This window comes from Epinephelus moara, chromosome 12, assembly GCF_006386435.1.
Source record: "Epinephelus moara isolate mb chromosome 12, YSFRI_EMoa_1.0, whole genome shotgun sequence".
In the NCBI taxonomy this organism is placed as follows: Eukaryota; Metazoa; Chordata; class Actinopteri; order Perciformes; family Serranidae; genus Epinephelus; species Epinephelus moara.
In genome coordinates, this window is record NC_065517.1 from 22,223,580 (window position 1) to 22,245,582 (window position 22,003).

General features: G+C 41.0%; 1 protein-coding gene across 1 annotated transcript in view; it reads left to right on the forward strand.

The window, feature by feature from the left end:
• Window positions 1-21,970, forward strand: part of enpp1 (ectonucleotide pyrophosphatase/phosphodiesterase 1) — a 38,197-nt gene extending 16,227 nt beyond the window's left edge. Inside the window, exons 10-23 of the mRNA XM_050058234.1 lie at window positions 1,421-1,529; window positions 2,491-2,619; window positions 2,715-2,746; window positions 2,884-3,011; window positions 5,226-5,295; window positions 6,928-7,015; window positions 9,010-9,194; window positions 9,479-9,518; window positions 9,603-9,763; window positions 12,957-13,092; window positions 13,914-13,988; window positions 16,492-16,624; window positions 18,739-18,883; window positions 19,037-21,970. Coding sequence (XP_049914191.1) covers window positions 1,421-1,529; window positions 2,491-2,619; window positions 2,715-2,746; window positions 2,884-3,011; window positions 5,226-5,295; window positions 6,928-7,015; window positions 9,010-9,194; window positions 9,479-9,518; window positions 9,603-9,763; window positions 12,957-13,092; window positions 13,914-13,988; window positions 16,492-16,624; window positions 18,739-18,883; window positions 19,037-19,189 — 1,584 coding nt within the window. The 3' untranslated portion in view covers window positions 19,190-21,970. The remainder of the gene's footprint in view (window positions 1-1,420; window positions 1,530-2,490; window positions 2,620-2,714; window positions 2,747-2,883; window positions 3,012-5,225; window positions 5,296-6,927; window positions 7,016-9,009; window positions 9,195-9,478; window positions 9,519-9,602; window positions 9,764-12,956; window positions 13,093-13,913; window positions 13,989-16,491; window positions 16,625-18,738; window positions 18,884-19,036) is intronic.
• The last annotated feature ends 33 nt before the right edge of the window (window positions 21,971-22,003 follow it).

The window sequence follows — 22,003 nt, forward strand, 5'->3', positions numbered from 1 at the left end:
GTGCGCACGGACACACATATGGGCTAAGTAATCACCAAAGCTCATTATTCCAGGCTGACAGTCACACAACAACTCTATTAAACACAACTGTAACAGCAACCCTACTCATAGTCCTCCAGTCCAGTGCTTTTCTCTTCCCTACCCTCACCAAATGTGCCCCTCAATAAACCAGGACTCCTATATGAATGGGTATTATGCTGAACTAAACAACATGATTGTATTATTTTGTCAGCAAATTATTTTGATGTCAGCTTATCATAATCAATATGGCAACACCCATATTCAATGCAACAGTAAAACAAGTAAAAATATAAGTCAGCAGCAACCTCAACTTATCTGATCTTATTTCAGTAACATTAGATAGATATTGAAAACTTTTGAACTTAGACAGATAAGAGCCTATCCTTAAGAGGGGTCCCCAAACTGTTTCAGCCTGCGCTGCAACCCACCTGTGGAGGTATTTTTGACCCAGGAAGACCTACCAAATATTTTGTGCAGTAAAATAAGCAATGTAGCAATGTTCTCACTACCATGTAAAAACAAAGGCGAACAATGGCCCTTTTTTTTTTTTTTTTATCTCACTCCCGTTCAGCTCCACCTTTCCTCTTTTTGCAGTCCATTGTAACGGCGCTGCTGAGCTGCAGAGCTCCTACTGCACAGTCTGCACACACAGGCACATGTACACATCCTCTGCTCTCTGCTCCACCTGACTCTCCACAACCAAACTGCTTTCAGTTTACTGGCGCGCTGATTTGGGGGCGGGCGCGGGCGAAACAAACTAATCACATCTTGAATCTACCAAAAAAAAACAACTTTTTGACCAATGGTTGTGACAAATGCTGACAAGCACCTATCATTTATGACAGCGGGCGGGCTCTCTGACAGCCAGCACGTCCACCTGCGCTGCGCAGCCTGCGCTGCAGAGTACGCCCTTAAAAAACAAAAAAAGACAGGCAGGCCAGAGCAGACCACTTGCGGAGTTTGCATGTTCTCCCCATGTCAGCATGGTTTTTCTCTGGGTACTCCAGCTTTCTCCCACAATCCAACGACATGCAGGTTAATTGGTGACTCTAAATTCTCCGTAGGTGTGAGTGGTTGTCTGTCTCTATGCGTCAGCCCTATGATAGTCTGGCGACCTGTCCAGGGTGTACCCTGCCTCTCACCCAGTGTCAGTTGGGATAGGCTTTATAAAGTATCTTGCCTCGATTCCAACTGTTACACCAAACCCCATTTAAAAATGTCAGGGTTATGGACGATGCTGACAAAGGAATTTTCATCCATTGAATTTGCCAATTATTTATTTGCTGAAGCAAGTTGTTCCTGAGGTGTTGCCATGATAGAGTCACAGTTTTCCTGAACATTGTTCTCCTGCGGCAGTAACACTTGACCTCTGTTAAAGTTTTAAATGATGTGCCTTCAGGTCGTCTGGGCCTTGGAAAAAGTGGACAAGATTTTGGGCATGCTGATGGATGGCCTGACAGAGAGAAACCTGCACCACTGTGTCAACATTATAATCACATCAGACCACGGTGAGATGACTACACAGCATGCACACAACTGTGATACAGTTAACAGTGTCATTGTACAGATAGAAAGGTGATTAAACAATCAGTGAGTCCTGTCTTTCAGCTAAAATTCCATCAAAAACAAATTCTTTCAACACTTTTCAGAGGAAGTGGTTTTCTATTTCCCTTTTGTGCCCTTTTCTTTGTCTGTCATTTAAAACTGTGCATGTGCTCACAAACAAACTTGGTGCATCCGTCCTAAATCTCTGTGGTTTCACAGTAGTAAGACATACCATCGTTTTAGAGCCTGTGTGACACAGAGGGGGACTTTAGAGGCTTAGTGTCATCTACAAATGTTTGATTTGGTTGAGTCACTGCACCTATTACAGGAGAAAACTACAGGTCTGTGCCAGAGAGAAATCTGATGAAAAATGAGTCTGTTGTCTGGGAGTAAACTGGGAGAATCTGTTCTCAGTGGTGTGTTGGGAGGATATTTGGTGACAAGTTTCTCTGGACATCTGGAGACCATATGTGCGGTCTTGTAATTAGGTATATTAGAGATCAATGTGTGGGAGTAAATGTGGCTCAGGGTGATGCCCAGCTATCCTCCCTAAAGACGTCATTTCCAAGACAAGATATTCATTTTGACCTGCTGTGCTAGTTATTAGTCTGCAATGAGTCACCAGTAACAAGAATCAAGACAGATTCATCAGTGTTAAGATGTCAACAAATGTTACACTGTTACTATAAATCTATGAAAGTGCTGTAAATTTTAACATTTTGTGCTCCAAAGAAGAATAACATTTAAGTGAAACAACATCAGCAGTGGACAAAAACAAGATAAATCATGCACATACAGTGCACAAACGTCACACATTTCACGCTATCATAGCTACATTTGTAAAACCTTTACAAATTCAAACCTACATCTTCACCATTTACAAAACAAACTGAGGACAAATTAATATTTTCTCTTTTTTTGCAGGCATGGAGGAGGCTTCCTGTGACAAAGCTTCATATGTGTCATCATACGTGGACAACACTGGCTTTGCTGTCATTCAAGGTCCGGCTGCTCGCATCAGACCCAATACCCTCCCAGGGGATTTCTTTTCCTGTGAGTTCCCATCAATTTCCAGCTTTGCGGCATCGCTCAATGTCAGTTTGTTTGTAACCAGTGTGGCTGACCTTGTCCTGTGTCTCTTTCCTCAGTCGACTATGAAGGCCTGATAAAGAACCTGTCGGTATGCGAAGTATTCCAAATGTGACTTTTGTATTGATAAGAAGAATGAAAAATTATCTGCTTGCTTGGCCTCACGTCAAACAATCCCATTCTCCCTCTGCTGCGTGTTGATTCTCCTCTTCTGTGTCTGTTCTGAAGTGCAGGACCTCTGACCAGCCAATGAGGCCGTACCTCAAAGAAAACCTCCCCAAAAGGATGCACTTTGCTAAAAACAAACGCATAGAGAGAGGACACCTCTACATGAAGGAAGGGTGGCAGGCTGCACTGTAAGTCATCCCTCAGTCCACTGTCTTTACGTTTACAAAAACACTTTACGCAACATCATAACTCAGGAGCAAAAGGGGAGACATTTGGTCAATTACTGAACTGGTGACTCTAATCTCTGGTGTCCACCTTGAAACTCTGGTGATTGTATAGATCTGTGCTGCCAGGGGGAAGATGTGTGTGAAGCATCCATGTTTTTACAGATATGCTTGTAAACTGTAACTGCAACTTCACTGGTTAGCAGTGGCATACAACCATGAGGCGGTGATTTAAGTTTCCTAACCTTATACAAGAGGTACTTTTCTGGTAGAAAGCCCTCAAGGGAAACTTCTGCCAACTGCTTAAACTCTGCATTGTCAAGAAGACTTAGGTAAAGCAGTATTGTCTGGGAGTAAACCTAATAAAGACATAGTTCAACCCAACATTAAATCTTACATATATATATATATATATATATATATATATATATATATATATATATATAATATCAAGCAGAGGTTTTTTCTGCCGCACCAGACCAGTAAACGCTCCCGCTCGTGGGTGACTGCGAAGACGTCATTTTGAAACGATGGCGGCCGGCTGGTAACAAACAATCTTGTATTAAAGTTAAACAGTAAGCTTAAACATGTTTCTGAATACATTTGAGGTGAGAGATAGGCAACTCAGTTTTTTTGGCCTCCGATTGTGCTGTGCAGGGAACATTATGGTGCCCACTTCCTGTTCACAAATTCTCGCTATTACAGTGCCTAGTTTCATTGTTAGATCAGATTTCGGTCAGAATTTGAGAGGGGTGGGTCTGGCTCTTGAGCCTCTTCTATGCTCTTTGTGTACGCAGTGGCAGCATGGGTGGCAGGCAATACAAAAGTGCGGACGTACAGCCTGTAGTTCGAGCATCAGATTGAGAGCCAGCAAAACACCGCTGGATTATGTAAATTACGTCATCCAGCGGAGTTTCACTGAAGGGGGCGAGGAGGGATATCTAGGCACTGGATAGGTGGAGGGAAGTTTACCACAGTTCATGTACACATACTACCCACATTGTTTTAATACAAAGCTGGTTGAAAATCGGCAAAGAGAAGGGAGTAACTAATATTATTTTGTTACACGTATTCGCATTGCCTCTGGTTCTTTTTGAAAGGTCTCAAAAATGCATATAAGAACCCTATCCAAACCACTTCCTGTAGCATAAAGATAGCCAAAAGGACAGAAACATAAGGCCAGTAAGAGCTCATTGTTTATTACACTAGATACTAGAAAAATCTGTTTCCCACTTGCTAGCCAGTGAAGAGGCTGGCCTTGCAAACACGATAAGCTTCCTAATTGACTGGGAACAGAACTTTTCAATAATGTCACTGACCCTGGTCACGGGGCATTAAAGTGAAGTGAAGTGAAGCAAAGCAAAGCCAAGTCAGGAGAAACATAACACAGCATGGTGCCCAAGCATGTTAATTTGAAATAACTGGTTATTTTTGTGTAACATTCCTTGAGCTGATTGGAGAATTTTAAGTGCAGGAATAATATAAAACTACCTGTACATTTAATTTCATGACATTAAAGGGCAGTGTTCGATAACAAATGAAGACTGTTCCTTAGCTTGGTAAAGGACTAAAATGTCGCGATATGTAGCACTTCTGTAGCCATAGTGCTGCTACAATGTGTCAAATGTCTTTCAGTGATGAAAAAATGTTACTGCATTTCACAGAATCAAACTGGAATGCTTGAGAGACCAGATTTACAGTATAAAGAAAGACTCGATTTAGCTTACATGCAGTTCTAGATACCAGAGCTATTTCAGTAATTGGTCAGGACTTGGCCGGTCTTACTGTATGTGAATTATAGTACAGTTGGTGTCATGGAAATGAATGCAAATGTCTTACGATAAAAGAAATGTTTCTTTGGCCACACAGAAGTTGAAGAATTCACAGTGATTAGTGTTAGCAATCATTTATAATGAATGAGGGATGGCATGTTAGAGAGTAGTTGTACAGCTTCTTTGATGGATAGCAACCATGTAATCATGGAAATTGTTTCAGGCTGAAGAATTCAATCGGTCCACTAATGTAGTCGCAGTGTGACAACTTGCTCTTTATAGGTTATATAGAAATAAACTCGCCTGACCCTGAAATTGAGGTTATTTGGGATGAACTGTGGCTTCCAACGTTTATTTCTCTCCGTCTTTGCCTTTATTTTAACTTTTAACTCTTTCTGTTCGACAGAAACAGCAGAGAGCTCAAATACTGCTCTGGCGGATTCCATGGATCAGATAACCTCTTCACCAACATGCAGGTCAGAGGAAGGAGAGATCAGTGTGTTCATCCGCCATGATAAATGTTTGCCATGATATCCTGGTCAGTTAAAAAAAACAGGAAGTGTGATTACTCACGTTCACATTACAAAACATAATGCAGGACAGAAGGCCTGATGACTCCTGAAAGCTTCTTGTAGTTTTCATCCTTAACTTGTAGGATGTTGTTGCAATATGCAGAGCTTAAAGGTACAGTTCACCCCAAAATAATAAAAAAACATCCTCTTACCTGTAGCGCTGTTTTTAAATCTAGACTGTTGTAGTGAGAGTTGCTGAGTGTTGGAGATATTGGCCGTAGAGATCTCTGCCTTCTCTCGTCTCTGCTTATGACAGTGCAAGATGTAGCTTAGCTAGCTCAGTGGTGCTAGGTGAGCTAGCAGTAGATGCATGCTTCTCTCTGCGTGGTGAAACGGTTGTTGGGTCTAGTTTGGTAGAAAGAAAATAGTTCCTACATGAAACTGCTCACAACAAGGTTGTGAATTATCTTCAGTAACAGGGTCTTATGTTCTGGAAAGAGACTTTGCTGATGAGTTTTACGAATGTACTTTTTCAACGTTTTGAGCACCGCAAGCTGAGTCCCATCTAGTTCTGGTATATTCAAGAGAAGACAGACATCTCTACGGCCGATATCTCCAGCACTCAGCAACTCAGACTAAAACAATCTAGACTGATAAATAGCACTACAGGTAACATGAAAATATGTATTTTTGATTTTGGGGTTGAACTGATCTTCCAGAAAACAGTGATACATAAGAGAGCGTGAAGATATTTTCCTCAAGAACAAGTGTTTCAGCTTCAGTTACATTTGGCTCAGACAAGAGAAAGTAGCAGAGAAGTAAATGACTAACACTTTTCGGGATGTTATTTATTATTATACTAAGTCTTAGAGTGCAGCGGTAACATAAACGTTAAACGTTGATTGGCCGTTGTTGTCTCTAGTTTTAATAATCAATATGTTAGCCTAAATGCAAGATATCTGTGTATTTGCTACGAATGAAACCAAAGTGAGATGACTGTCTGTGAAATGACGCACAGACACAAAAATACTGCGTAGCTCTATAACTGTATTCGACTACAGTAATTACACTAGCAGTGAGAAGTTGCTCTCCGCCTACATGTTGTCTGCCTTGGAATGAGTTTGTTTAAATTGGACATGTGTCTGTGTCTGCCCACCTTCATGTTAGTCATCACAACACGTCAGTGTATGTTTCCGGACGTGGTTTACACTGGTATTTGACCTGGTATAATTAGCTTACAAGACTGCTTACTTCTCTAAAAAAAGGTCTGTGAGTTAAGAAAAGCGTCAAGTGTGCTTGAAATAGAGTTTACTCACCTGCAAATATCCCAAGCCCACCCAACCAATGTCTGTCCTAGAATTGAAAAACCATAACTTATATCATCAAGGTTATGTAAGGTCATTTCTCTGTTATAGGTAATTATAAATATTTACTGACATTACTGACATACTATTTACAGACAGAGGTTAAATGAAGCTTTCCATTGCACAAGCTGTTTTGTTTGGATAGTTCACAGTACACTCTCATTTGTATCTATACATCTCCAAAAAAAAATGAATGAATGTCAGTGTGTTAATGTGTAACTACTTTTCATAGGCGATCTTCATCGGCTATGGTCCAGGATTGAAAGAAAACACTGTTGTGCCTCCTTTTGAAAACATTGAACTATATAACCTGATGTGTGGTAAGTGACCTGTCCTCTGCCCGTCTGCTCTTTATGTTTTTCTTTTAGTATCTAAAGGAATAACTCGACATTTCGGTACATAAGCTTATTCACCTTCTTGCAGAGAAGTTGGATGAAAAGAACAAATCTCATATCCTGACGTTTTGTCATCATGTGAGGTTGCACTGCTGGCAGGATGAAGAAAGGAAAATGTTGTCTTGTTACAACCTGGGCCTTATTTTCATGGTTCAACTGTAGCCATCATTTCTCTCACATATGATACAGATACATCAACACTGTTAAACACGGATCAGGAGAGGAAACAGATGCTTTTCTCCAGCACTGAATTTCAGTTGTTTGGTGCCTCTAAAAATGTAACTGCAGGAAATAAAGAGCAACCACATCAACCATATTTCAGAAGAAACAGGAACTAACATAATCACATGAAGATCCCCAGTTTAACCCAGGTGTTTGAACCAAAGAGAAACACACAAAACATGTATGACACTGAGAGTACAAATGTTAACAGCAGACAGTTCAGGTTCATTGTTCACCGTCCTTTTCACTCCAAATAATTTGTTCAGGTAATGTGGTTCAAATATGGACTGCTACTAAAAAGAAAAAGGCCTTGTATATGAGTGTGATGGACATTTGTTCCTGGCTGGTAGCACCCTGAACGATACAGAAAAACCTCATGTAAAGGCAACTTTCTTTCTTTGTTCAGCTTAAAGATCCAGTGTGTAGGGGGATATATTGGCATAAATGGAATAAAATATAATAAATGTGTTTTCTTTAGTGTACAATCACCTAAAAATAGTAATCATTGTAATTTCGTTATCTTAGAATGAGGCATTCATATCTACATTGATATACTCCGAACACTGGTTCTAGAGAGAGCCATTTGTGTTTTCATGTTGGCCACAAGCAGCAACCTCTGGGGCTGAAAAATTAAGCCAACATGGAAGTGACAAAAACTGCAGTTCTTTGAATGACCACTTGAGGCTGGCTCCAGAAGCCCATCAGTCCACATAGCCCCTATGTTGAAATGCTCGACTTTACAGCAGAAATAAACATGTTTATAGCCTGGTGCAAAAAACGGTTTTGGTCTCTATAGCTAATTTACCCCTTCGTGACAACTGTACAGGGGTAAAGTTTTATACAAGTCATTTATTTATGTTTTATTAAGGCGTAAAGTTAAGTATAATTAAGGATAAGCCCCTTTTAGTGGCAAGCTGTCTTTCTGTAACCTCGACTTCTCAGTCAGATCCACCCCTCGTTTCTCTACAGCACCAGCCTCTGGCCCAGAAATGGTCACTTCTGGCTCAAAAAACCAAGACTGCAACAGCTTCAAAACAACAGTCACCAAACCAGTGGGTGACGTCATGGTAGCTATAGCTATTAGTTTTACAGTCAATGGTCGGCCAAAGTAGTCAACAACTCTGTGACAGACTGAACAGTGTTTTAAAAACACAGATTTTTGACCGTAAACTGCTTTATTCAGTGTTTTCAAAACAACGTCTCACTCCGAATTGACCCCACGGTGCAGACAGTGCAAAAGGAAAATAAATAAGGAATCACCTTCCGGTTTGTTTTGGAGAGGAAGAGAACTCTGTAAATATTTGGCTTCCGGTAAAAACCTCCTGAACAATGAACTCTGAGGGAAATCTAACCAGGACGAGTGTCAGCTAGTTGCAGTCTGCAATTCTCACCACTAGATGCCACTAAATCCCCCTAAATCTTGTACACTGGACCTTTAAATATAGCAGTTTGAAATCTGTGTGAGCCATTAAGGTACTTGTCCCAACTGGTGTTGGTGTCATTGAATCCTTGTATCTCTACTGTTTGATGAACCCATGGAATAAGATGTTATTTTAACTGTCAGTAATGATAGGCTGGATTTATGACATTAACGTTGTTAATTGTCCTTAAATTTTCTTATAATATCAGATGTGCTGATGTGCTGCGTTACTGTACGTCCAGTGTGTGTTACAGTTTTTTCTCTCTTTCTCCTCCAGATCTCCTCGGTGTTCGTCCCGCTCCAAACAACGGGACTCATGGCAGTCTGAACCACCTCCTGAAGCATCCTGTCCACCTGCCAGTTCACCCCGCTCAGCTCTCCCATGACTCTCCCTGTGAGGGTAGTGACCCCGCTCCTGCTGAGGAACTGCAGTGCACCTGTGCATCCCAAACCAAGGCAGAGGTACATGCTAACAGGTTATTGAGGCCTACTTGTAGACTTTGCATCTACTGTCACTTTGAGTTTGGTATTTGTGATTTTAATAAAATGTCTTTAAAATGGATTGCTACGAAATTTGGTGTGCCGTTGCTCTGATGGCTCATAAGTCCACACTTCAGTATTTAGAAAAAATTTAATTGACACCAGTGCAGAAACTTTTGAAATTCACAGTCTTCATATATTAAATGACGAAAGTGTGGTACATTCTCATGTGTTCAACAAGCACACTAACAACAGTTTCTTTTCAGGAGATAGATTTGAACAGAGCTCTCATGACGACTAATTCCAGTGAGTATCTTTATATATTTCTTTGCATTTATGGTGATATTCAGAAAACACAGTATGTGGTTCTTATACATTTTGTCTTTTTAGGTGTTAAAGCCAGCTTACGTCGCCTCCACCATCCCTTTGGCATCCCTCGGGTCGTCCAACCAGACGCAACCTTTTGTCTCCTCCACCAATCGGACTACCTCAATGGGTACAGCAAAGACCGCCTCATGCCCCTGTGGGTATCGTACACCATCCAGCCTCTGGTGAGTCTGCTGCTCGGAGCTGTCTTTCATCTCTAAACATAGCCTGTAGAGTTGAGCTGTGCCGGCTGTATTTCTTCTGTGGTTGGGGTATGGCAGGAGATTATAAGAGGTTGTTTAGTATCTAAATGTCTTCTCTAAGCAGCTGTTACTCATCTTCTGTGCTCATGTTGGCTCAAACATTTCTTGTCTTTCTCATTATGCGGTTGAGCTTTAGTGTAAATCATGACTTCAGGCAGAGTGATACATTCCCGGGAGGGTTTACACTGTTGTGTTATTCTGTCTGAATGATGGAGCTACGGAGGATTTGTTTTCATTCAGGCTTTATGTTCATCTTGGCTTGATAGAATTTGATTTTTTGATTTTTTTATGAGTCATAACATAATATACAGTATTACGCTCAGCCCACTTCTACGCCCACAGAAAACTTCAATTTCACAGCTTGTCAAATTTACAACTCCATATAAAGCTAGCTTCAAGCTAGTTTGCCCACAAGAAAATCCATTAATCAATGGAAAGCGTGAGGCTATGCTGCTGAACAGTGCACACATCTCTATTCTTGTACTTACAGGGTGTTTGAAAATATGCATAGCTTTGTATCCTTTTTTCCAATCAGGGACAGAACCAATCTGTAATTTTCTAATATTTTCACAAAGGTAGTACTGGTACTTTTTATAGGAAAAATGGAAATGTCAAAAGAAAAGCTCCATTTAACTGAGCACTGTGTTGGATTTAGTGGCATTAAGCACTGAGGTCGCAGATTGTAACTAACTAAATACGCCAACGCCCGCTCCACTCCCTTTCCAAGCAAGACAGAGAATCTATAGAGGCCTTCAGGTAATTCTAAAGTATAAAAAGCCCTCTCTAGAGCCAGTGTTTGATTTGTCCAATGTTGTCCTGGGCTATTATAGAAACCTGGCAGGCTCTGATGAGGAGGAGCCACTCCCCATGTAGATATATAAATGGCTCATTCTAAGCTAACAAACAAATCATTCTCAGTTTCAAGTGATTATACACTGATGAAAACATTACTAAGAATATTTCTGCTAATAGATCCCCCTAAATCCTGCACACTGGTCCTTTGAAGGGGTGAAGTGAAGAACACTGATGGTTTCATTACAATTCAATGTTCTGCTGGGAATTCTTTGGGTCTGGCCTTTATGCGGATGCCCCTTCACGCACGTACCCCCACTCATTGCAACAGTACTCCTGATGGCAGTAGTCCCCGCAGCAAGGCAATGCCCCAACTGCAGAAACTGCTCAGGAATGCTCCAAGGAACATGACAAAGAGCCCAAGGCATTGATCTAGCTTTCAAATACCCCAGATCCCAATCTGATCAAGCATCTATGGGACAAACCAGTGCCGCAGAGGTCCTTTGTCCGGGCCTCGACAGGCCAGAGCCAAGTCCGATCTACGGTGGGGCCTCTGACCTGTCAAGGCACGGAGACAGGACCTCTGTGGGTGTCCTGTGTTGTCTGGCACTGAGGCATTGTCGACAGATCCTTTGAGTCCTGTGGGTTGTGAGGTAAGGTACCAGCATGCCCAATGGATGTTCAATTGGATTGGGATCTGGGGAATTTGGAGGCCAGATTGAGGTCTTGAGCTCTTAGTTATGTCCCCCAGGCCATTCCTGAGCAGTTTCTGTGGTGTGGCATGGAGCATTGTCCTGTCTGGTGGGGCACACTGCCATCAGAGAGTGCGCCCCCCGTGCATTGTAACAAAATGATCAGTGTCATTCACTTCAGCAGTCAGTGGTTTTAATGTTTTGGCTGAACGGTGTAATCCCCACTGATTTAGAATTCATGCTTGACTGTTAACACATTTTGCAGTTTTTGCCATGCTAGCAGTGTCAGTGGTGATACTGGTCCATAGTAAACTATTTGATGGATTGCCATGGATGTTTTCTACAGACATTCATGGTCCCTAGAGAATGAATCCTAATGACTCTGCTGATCCCCCAACTTTTCCATTTAGTGCCACCATGAAGTTCATATTTGTGTTTTTGAGTTTAGTATACTATGCAGGCATTTTGGCACTGTAAACGGTATCACCTGCAGAAGTGAAAGCCAACCCTAGCTGTATCCACTCTGTGTTTCACCTCACTATATTTGCATTTCTTTGGAGCAGTGTCGGCTATTTTTGTAGCTTCCTCTTGGTTGCTTTGGTCTGGCAGCTGGTTGCTACACTTTTATTAAGTCCTGACCTCACCTGCTCACTGTGCCCAGGAATGTCCTGAACAAATAAAATACAGAGAGAGGGCAAAGTCTCTGCAGAAAAATACACTGCCACACACTTGTAGTGGGTCACAAGTTATGATTGAGAGGGATTACTTTAGTATGAGTCATATACATTGTTTTTTTTTGGTTTGTTTTAATTTTTTGTTATGAAAGAACAATTAAAGAACTAAGCTTGCTAAGTACAGCCTTACAAGTTGTAAACACTTAGATTTGTTGCTTGTTCATCTGACTTGTTGTTCACTGAGTAAAAGGAGGAGGTCTTGTCTGCACACAGCTCTCAACATGGAGGCAGCTGAGCCAGCCAGCAGCAAACTGTGCTAACAGTGTGAACAAGGCTAAAAACAGCAACAGTGCTGACAGAGTTAAAATTGTTAACCTGGGGGGAACCATACGGGGAGCGCCATGCTTCAATAACCCCACTGTCCCAATACCAGTGGTAAACACCGGTGCAGAGCGGCAGTGGTTAGCCAGCCAGTGGGATACACACACAGAAACACATAGGGATTTACATGCACGCGCAGCTGGACTGTCAACACAACAAACAGAGAAGCTATGATTACAGCACACACACACAGAGGGAGTGTGGCTTCATTCTCTGCTCAGGAAACCATTACTCCACTATATCTTTATGTAGCAAATAGGTGTTTGCTGCTATGTGAATGCTCTGAATGTTGTATAGAGCTCATTTAAATGCTCAGATGATTGGAATCAATTAATTGGAAGTTTAACAGTTTAACCAAACTTCAACCTTATCAGGAAGATTATTTGGAAGAGAGGAGCCCTACAATAAAGTGTTGCTACAAGGGGGGAGGGGAGTGAGCAAGTTTTTCGAGTGCTCTGCAAACAGAAACAGTGCAGTGCCCTCGCTGACCCATATACGCGGGCGACGCAAACCCAAGCCAAGTGATCTTACACAACACTCACTCACTGTCGACAACTGACTGATCTTCTCTCTCAGACCAAAATCCAAACCCTGAGCCCAGAGGCGGAGGAGTGTGTTCGTGCTGACGTACGCATCCCACCGGCCAACAGCCAGCTGTGTCTGCGCTACAGAAGTGACCCCGCTCTGTCCTTCGGCCTGCTGCATCCCCCAAGTGAGTGTGTGTGTGTGTGTGTGTGTGTGTGTGTGTGTGTGTGTTAGCGAGTGTGTATGTATGTATGTATGTGGTGGAGGGAGTCACAGCATGCCGTCCCCAGCCGGGTGTTGAATTCAAGCTGACATGTTTCAGAGCCACATTCTCATGTTAAAATGCACCCGTGCTTTTAGTGTGCAACGGTAAAGAGTGTCCCCCCTCCTAATAGAGACGAAGTGTATTCACTGCATTTTTAATGAGATTCAGGTGTCAGGTAGCTCCAGAAAGGAAAGTGACAGAATGAAAAAGAGAAGTAGACACTCCCCAACAGCTGTGACAAAGGTGGACTCACCAAATTGAGTGGTTTTATTTTCCTCGTGGCTCTGGTTGAAAGGTTGTGCAGTTTAAAGTCTTTGGAGCTTAACAATTAGTTGATTAACCAATTAATCTGTCATCAGAAAATTAATCTGCAGCTATTTTGACAGGTGATTAATCATTTTTCAAGCAAAAAAGCCCTTTCTTTCCTGATTCCAGTGTCTGTATCATGTGCATTTGCATATTTTCTTACTTTTACATTATTGTAAATTGAATATTTTGAGTTTATTTGTTGGTGAGACAACACAATCCATTTGGTGACATCATCTAATCATCTAATTGCAGCCATAAATGACTTTACCTCTTTGTGTTTAGCTCCACCAACATGTGTAGATTAGTTTTTAGACAGTCAATCTTTATTCCCTCTTTTCACAGCACACATCAGACTTTTACAACATGCAGTTTGTGTTTATACCCAAATTCCAAACACATTAAGTTTTTCCTCACTTGTCATTTTCTCTCTATAGATCTGAGTGCCAACGGACCCATGACAGACTCTCTAATCACGAGCAACATGGCACCAATGTTCCCTGCATTTAAAGGTGAGTCATTCGTCCAAGTATGTGTCGGCTCTTGTTTTTTATGGCTGCAACCAAAGCTGGAATTGCGAATCATGGTGATGCATGAGTTAAAAATTTAATTCCACACTTGACAACTGAATGAGAGCTTTTGAGCTGAGCGAGAGGCGAATAATTTAATTAACTAGTGAACTCAAGAGATACTCTGGATCACAACTAGACGTTATGTCACGCTCTGTTGTGTGTGTAAAAACACTCAACTTTTCCGAGGGCAGGTATTGTGGTTTGCCCGTTCTCGTGAGCCGTTTTTATTGCTCAATATTATACTTTTTTCTTCTAAAAACAGGCTATACTTTTGGTTCTTAAATACACATAACAGGAGTCCAAAGATCTAACCGCTGTGATTATATGGGACTACTGTACTTTAATTTAGTTAAACCCTTTTCTCTAAAGACAATTAAAGGTTTAGTTGGTGGACCTTCTCCAGAGTTAATCCTCCTGCCATCCTTCTGTAGACACCACAGTTTTATTCACAATAACATTCATTTTACCGTCTGATCCACCACACAGTGCTTTAAAGAGACAGTGGATGGGACCACACATGAAACGAGTCTTTGTGTGTTAAGTAATCTTTGTTATACATCGGATAAGTGTTTGTTTATTCTCTTAATTTTTGTTCTTTTGCCCAGATGTGTTGCTTAATTCTGCTGAGGAGTAAGTCTGCACTCACAGCACTACACAGCATTGCAAAACCACCTGGGTCAGAGGTGAAAATATTTGGGTGTGTGGCTGCATTTGGTGACTCCATGCTGTGATGCACAGATGAGGCATGCTTTTGTTGAAACTTGTTGATTGTGGTGGGTGATTAATGTATTGAAAAGCTGAGTGTTGCAGAAAATGTAGCTTTGGTCGGATTTCCACTGGGACCACCCACACTATAAGTGGAAACTCTCTCCTAGTAGTAAAGTAAGATGAGGTCCCATTGGAAGGAAACCCCCGTCCAAATACTGTGTGTTTGTTGGAAGCTATATGGATTAATCAGCTTATAGATGCTGCCCCCTGGTGGCTTATCTGTGTTTCTACACTGTGTGAACCTGTAGGTTAGTTTATTGACTAAAACAAAGCAATAACAAAATATTACATAAATTGACATGATAAAATTAATAAATATTCCTTACATAATACTGCCCCACAAAGGCTAACCACAGTAACTACACTAACACTGAAACTGACATAAATCACCTCAAAGTTTTTGACAAACTATGACAAATTTGTCATATGTATAAAAGTGATAATGCACTTCTTAAATAGGTATTCATAAAGTCATTTTTATGCCTAAAAAACATTATCAGTGATGTGACCTATGACCCCAAAAATGCACTAGGTTTGTAGGTACGGTACTGCCTTTGTATTACCCTAAATAGTTATATAGGTAATGCAAAAGCAAACTGCAGTTACCACAATTTAAGTGTCATATATTTTTCAATATGAGGAAAAATGTTTTCTTTTCTCACTAGATTCAGTTTGTATTTGTTTCATTAATAGATGTCTGTTGTAAAGTAATAACCCTCAAGTATTATTTTGTTGTTATTTACTTCATCTAAATTGAGATTATCTTACATCATCATCATCTTCATTGCTGATTATCAAATATTTTGTTTCATTTTCACGTTCACCATCCACCGTAAAAAGTTTAAGGCAGTTTTCCTAGGCCCCGACAGAATCCCAGATCTCTGGGAACCCAAAGCAGAGCACAGTATCTACATTTACTGCAGTTTGCCTTGGGTTTTGGCTTGATTTTGTAGTTACTACAATTTTTACACCCTAATATCTCTGGAAAATGAAATGAAAATATAAAAGAAGGAAAGGTCATGATGTCAGTGACAGCGTTCGAAGAGCCAGGCTTTGGTGTCAGTTCTACTGAAGTCAGTGGGGCGGGGCAAATCACACTATAACTTTTATCTTCATTGTTTCAACTGTGACTGAAAAATCCTTCCATCAGATTAAAAAATTCACATAAAGTGATGTTAACTTGCATTTTTTATTTCAGTGTGTGCGTTTGTTTTCCTTGTTATTGGGCTCCAGACAGATCATGGCTCTGCCCATCATTATATGGGAGATGACAGGGGTTACCACCAAACTCTGGCTCCAGTGGAAAATTCAAGACATTGTCACTGATGCCATGACCTTAGGTTCTTTTATATTTTCCATGGATTGAAGCAGGAAATTTTGTCACAAGACAGAACGGATATCCAAAGGCTTCATATCTGTCATAACTCAGTTTTGACCAAACCTGTAGTTACAGCAGTTTGCCTTTGTAGGCCAGTCAACACATCAATAACACATAAAAACATACCAAGATAGAACTTGTTAATTACTGAACTTCAGAGATGCTGGTGGGTGGATTATTCCTTTCAAATTTAACTTGTAATGATGTAATCACTCACTTCTCTCTATAAACCACAGTATCAGTGGTGTATTTTTTGGAGAACTTAAAAGTTCTTATGTGTATTATTCTCAACCACAGATGTTTGGACCCATGTCCATGATGTCCTGCTTCCAAAATATTCACAACAGCTGAACGGAGTCAACGTCATCAGTGGGCCGATATTTGATAAGGACTACGATGGAAATGTTGATGCACTGGAAGCACCTACAGGGTAAGTCAGAGATGCACACTTTGTCAATTAATTTGCTTAAAAAATGGACTAAAACAATAGTAATTAACAATAGTTAATTTCCTGTTAATCAACTGATTGTTCCAGCTTTTCAATCAGTTGTCCTTAAAATAATAAGTGAGCAATATAGGTTTGAATTCATTTTGTTAGAGACCTTCTAACATGGATTATAGAGGAATGTGCATTGTCTTTGTAAATAGGTATCCACAGATGCAACATGCATAAAAACAGATGCAATTTATTGTTTTGCAGTGTCTTAACTTTGCAAAATTTGAGGTCTTTAAGTATTTATGCTTCTTTTACACACCACACACTGATTGATGCCACACTCCAATATCTGCAGAGACTCTGCCCTCTGCCTGCATTTTCTTATTTTCGTCTTATTGCGTTCGGGACATTCCTGTGCCGGCTTGCAGGTGAGGTCAGAACTTTACGAAGAAATAGTGACCAGGTGGCAATCCCTGACACAGCGCTGAAAAAATACAGAAATATAGTGGTGAAACGCCAAGCGGACAAAGCTTGTTCCAAAACAGAGTAAATCTGGGGTTGGCTCTCACTTTAACTGGTGATACTGTTTACCAGTAACTGACAATTCTTAGAACCTTTCTCAATCGTCTTCTTACAGTGAGCAATGACTTCATACATGAACAGTTTTCTGACTAAGTTGCAAAAGTTTCAGGTTAATTCACACAAGAGATTTCTGTATTTTTACCAGCCACAACAGTGTCACAATGGCTGGTATTATTTTCACCTTGTGAGTCAGTGTGTGTGTGTGTGTGTGTGTGTGTGTGTGTGTGTGTGTGTGTCGTCATGGCAAAATGTGGTCCTGGTGGCACCTACTGTAGCAAGACCAACCACAGAAGCTGTTTCAAGTGTGTGTGTGTGTGTGTTGACAGATTTGTCGTAGCGATAGCGTTACCATGCAAGATGTTGACAGATTTGTCGTAGCGATAGCGTTACCATGCAAGATGCAGTCATGAGAACTTCACAGGTTAGTGGTTGAGATGAGGATGAAGGCCGAGTTTGAAGATGGTTGTGGTCCAAGCAAGGACACTGGGAGTAGAGGGGGCAATTTGTGTTTTCTAGGATGGTGAGGGCATAACCTGCCCTACTCTGCCTCACTCTGCCTGTGTTTGGCTTACCCTGACACTCTTACCCTAACCAATCCCACTACTTTCGCCCAATCAGCAGGAGAGTAGGGTCGGTCATGCCTTTACCATCCCAAAGAGGTAAAAAAGAGGAGAAGCATGGCATCATATCACATCATACCGATAGGATACAACACATGCACTGTTAAATCTTGTCTGTACTTCCTGAAAGGCTCAATCAGTGGCGCACTCTCAGAGAACATAGAGGATGATTGATTTGTTTCACTGAGGCATCCACAGTTGGCTTTGGTCTGGAATATTTTTTCGTACGTTAAGTAAAGTTATGGGTGAAAATTATCATTCTTTAGTTAAAAAAAGTCTGTAATAAAAGACCATAAACAAATGCTTCCTATATGCAAGCATATAGCCACAATTCGCTTGTACTCACAAGTTCTGTCAGGTCAAGACTGCACCTAATGAGCACCTGAACAGACACTGTTCCTTTATTTCTAGTGCCAACTGCTGTAACCCTCCAAAATCAGCAGCTCCAGTTACATTGCTCATATGTCATACCCTATAGCTTCCATGGTGTCAAAGAGTGTGTCCCTGCCTTCGCTGATTAGCCTTGCACTATCCTAGCAATCGTAAATTCGTATAGGGAAATAGGAAGTAGGGAAGGAGCCACTGGCCCTCCACTTTACGTCCTTGGCTGGATCACAAGGACGTAAAGTGGAGGGCCACTTTACGTCCTTGGATCACAACACCCACACAGTCCAGATGAAAAGATTATCTGAGTGTCTGAGTATTAATCTCTTAATAAATAGTGTTTTATAAAGATACTTTGTGTTGGCTCTAGCAGGTAAATTGTTTGAGACTGGGAGTAGTGTCCTCCTCATTGTAGGTTTTGTAAGTGTTAAGTTCCTTTTCTCTGTAAACATAAGTTAAAAGGAGAGCTTTACAGAAAGGAGGCGGCAGTTTCTAAAACCCTGTGATCTCATGTTTGTCCAGGAACGAAGCTCCCATCCCGACACACTTCTTCCTGATCCTGACCAGCTGTGGGAACTCGACCTTCAGCCCTGTTAACTGCGAGGGTCCGCTGCAGGCCAGGTCCTTCATCCTGCCCAACAGGCCTGACCACACGGAGAGCTGCCCTGTGAGTAACACTGCTGACTCCTCTCCTGCTCGTTTACACGTCAGCCTACCTGCGTCTAAACCTGCTGACAGATCACAGTGGAGAAAAAAATGAACAGATTAACACATTTTCTTTGTTCCTCTTTTCTCTGTCTCCTCTCTCTTCTCCCTTCAGAGCGGGTCAGACTTGTCGTGGGTGGAGGATTGGATGAAGTTCCACACGGCGCGAGTCCGAGACATCGAGCACCTGAGTGGACTCAGCTTCTACCACGACAGGATATCAGTGGAAGAGACGCTACAACTCAAGACGTTTCTACAGACTGCTTAACATCAGAGACATTATTAAACCCAATAGGAAGCCATATCGGTCTGCACAGCAGGCCTCTGTCCACGTGGACACAGTTAACGACGTGTTCAAAACAAATTGCTCCCAACTTCAAGTTCCATCCACTTTTTTTATGATATTTCTCATTCCCCCTCAAATCAATGTGTGATAGCTGTATATTTGTTTTTGATGATGTTTTTATAAATGATTTTATAGAGAACATTCACAGGGCATTTTTGTAAACGAGGCTCCGGAGCTCCGACCCAAAGACGCCGTCACGTCTGCTGAGTGGCTCCAAAGCATTTCTTCGGACGGGAACAAAATAAAAGGGAAAAGAAACATTTATTGATGGAAGAAGAATCTATTTATACTGCAGTTGCTTTTATTGGCAGAGGCACTTCAAGAAACACATGACCATCTGGAAACGTTTGTGTCCGCTGCCTCACATCTGGAGAGCCGGCTGCAGGAGCCAGAAAAAACACTCGACGTGAGAATTTAAGGAAAGAATCAGTTTTGCTGAACAGTGGTTTTAGTGTTGTGTAAATTTTTGGTTTGGTTGATGACATTTTGGAAATAAGTTTTCAATTCTTGAGTGTGTGTGTGTGTGTGTGTGTGTGTGCGTGCCTGCGTGTGTGCGTGGATGGATTGTGGGACAACTCTGAACCACAGACAGTAAACAGATCCCACTTCCCTTACACAGTAGAGCTCGAACACTTTATCAGTTAGCTGCCAGTTAAAAGAATGGCCAACGAATCGATGAATCCGTTTGAGTAAAAGGAAGTTAAAACTCTGTGATTCCAGCCTCTGAAATGTGAATATTATCTGGTGTCTTTACTCCTCTGTGAAAGTAAACTGAGGACGTCATCTGGGACTTTGGGAAACACTCAGAGACATTTTTCACCATCTTCTGACATTTTATAGACCAATGTAGTAATTGATTAATCAAGGAAATTATCAGCAAATTAATAGACCGTGAAAATAATCATTAGTTACAGCTGTACTACGTACTATAGAAGCACCACACAAACTGAAAGCAGTTCGTTTTAAAGTTGTTTTGTGTCTTTCTGTGGTTATTTTGCATCTTCTTTGAAGTTTTTCCAGCCCCTTTGTTGTCATTTTGTGACTCTTTGTAGTAGCTTTGCATCTATTTGTGTTTGTTTCACGTCTTTTTGTGTTCATTTAGCATCTCTCTCTAGTTGTATTACATCTCTGGTTGCATTTTGCATCTCTTTGTTGTAGTTTACGTCTTTTTGTGGTCATTTTGCATCTCTTTGAAGTTCTTTCTAGCCCCTTTGTTGTCATTTTGTGACTCTATGCAGTCGTTTTGCATCTATTTGTGTTAATTTAGCGTCTCTCTCTAGTAGTTTTCTCACTTTGTAGCTATTTCAGTCTTTTTGTGGTCATTTTGCATCTCTATGATTATCCTGTGTGTCTTTTATCGTAGTTTTGTGTCTAATGTTTTGCATTACTTTGAAGTTGTTTCCAGCCCCTTTGTCGTCATTTTGTGACTCTTCGTAGTCGTTTTGCATCTATTTGTGTTTGTTTTACATCTTTTTGTGTTCATTTAGCATCACTCTGTAGTTTTACATCTCTGGTTGCATTTTGCATCTCTTTGTTGTAGTTTTCTCTATTTGTGTCTCTCTGTATGATTGTCTTGTGTCTCTTTTATTGTAGTTTTGTGTCTAATGTTTTGCATCTTCTCTGAAGTTCTTTTAAGCCCCTTTGTTGTTATTTTTTGACCCTTTGTGTTTGTTTTGCATCTTTCTGTAGTAGTTTTTTTCTCTTTTCGTAGCCATGAACGTCTTTTCTGGTCATTTTGAATCTCTTCATGATTGTCCTGTGTCTCTTTTATCGTAGTTTTGTGTCTTTGCATCTTTGTAGTCATTCTGTTTTCTCTTTGTTGTCAGTTTTCGTCTCTTTGTAGCCATGTGCATGGTCTGTCTTGGAGCTTTTCATCTGACCTTATGGTCGTTTTGCATTTCTTTTATCATCATTTTGTGTCTCTATGGGTTTGCATCTTTGTAGGTGCATCTCTTTGAAGTTCTTTCGAGTCGCTTTGTGGTCATTTTGCATCCACTTGTGTTTGTTTTACATCTTTTGTGTTCATTTTGCAGCTCTTCATGATTGTCTTGTGTCTCTTTTGTCATAGTTTTGTGTCTTTCTTGTCTTACATCTCTGGAGGCGCTTCACATCTCCTTGTCAGTTTGCATCTCCTTGTAGTCATTTTGTTTTCTCTTTGTTGTCACTGTTTGTCTCTTTGCTTCATATCTCTTCATTGTAGTTTTAAGTATTTTACCGTCATTTTGTGTCTAATGTTTTGCATCTGTGGAGGCGTCTTGCATCTCCTTGTGAATTTGCATCTCTTTTTAGTAATTCTGTGTCTCTCTGTAGCTACTGGCTTTTCTGGTAGCTTTACATCTCTTCGTGGTCGTTCTGTTTTGAGTGACTTTCTGCAGGTGAAGCAGAAGTGTCAGGTGCAGCTGTCTGTTGAAAAACTGCAGCCCAGTAGTCCCATCGAGTAATCCATCCGTGTGTGTGTGTGTGTGTGTGTGTGTGTGTGTGTGTGTGTGTGTGTGTGTCTCTTTTCAGTTGAAATTATTTCTGGGATCAACACAATTTCAGTCTTTTTATGTCTGCTCTTCACAGCGACTGTCTGGAAGTCAGCAGGTAGTTTGTGGAAAATAAGAAAAGTTCAACATGTATTACAGCTTTTTTTTTTTTTGTATTGTCACAAACAGCGACAACGGTCGAACACAATTTCATATAAAAACTCTTCTACACTGACCCTGTGACTTGTACTCTTTATTACGTGCCCAT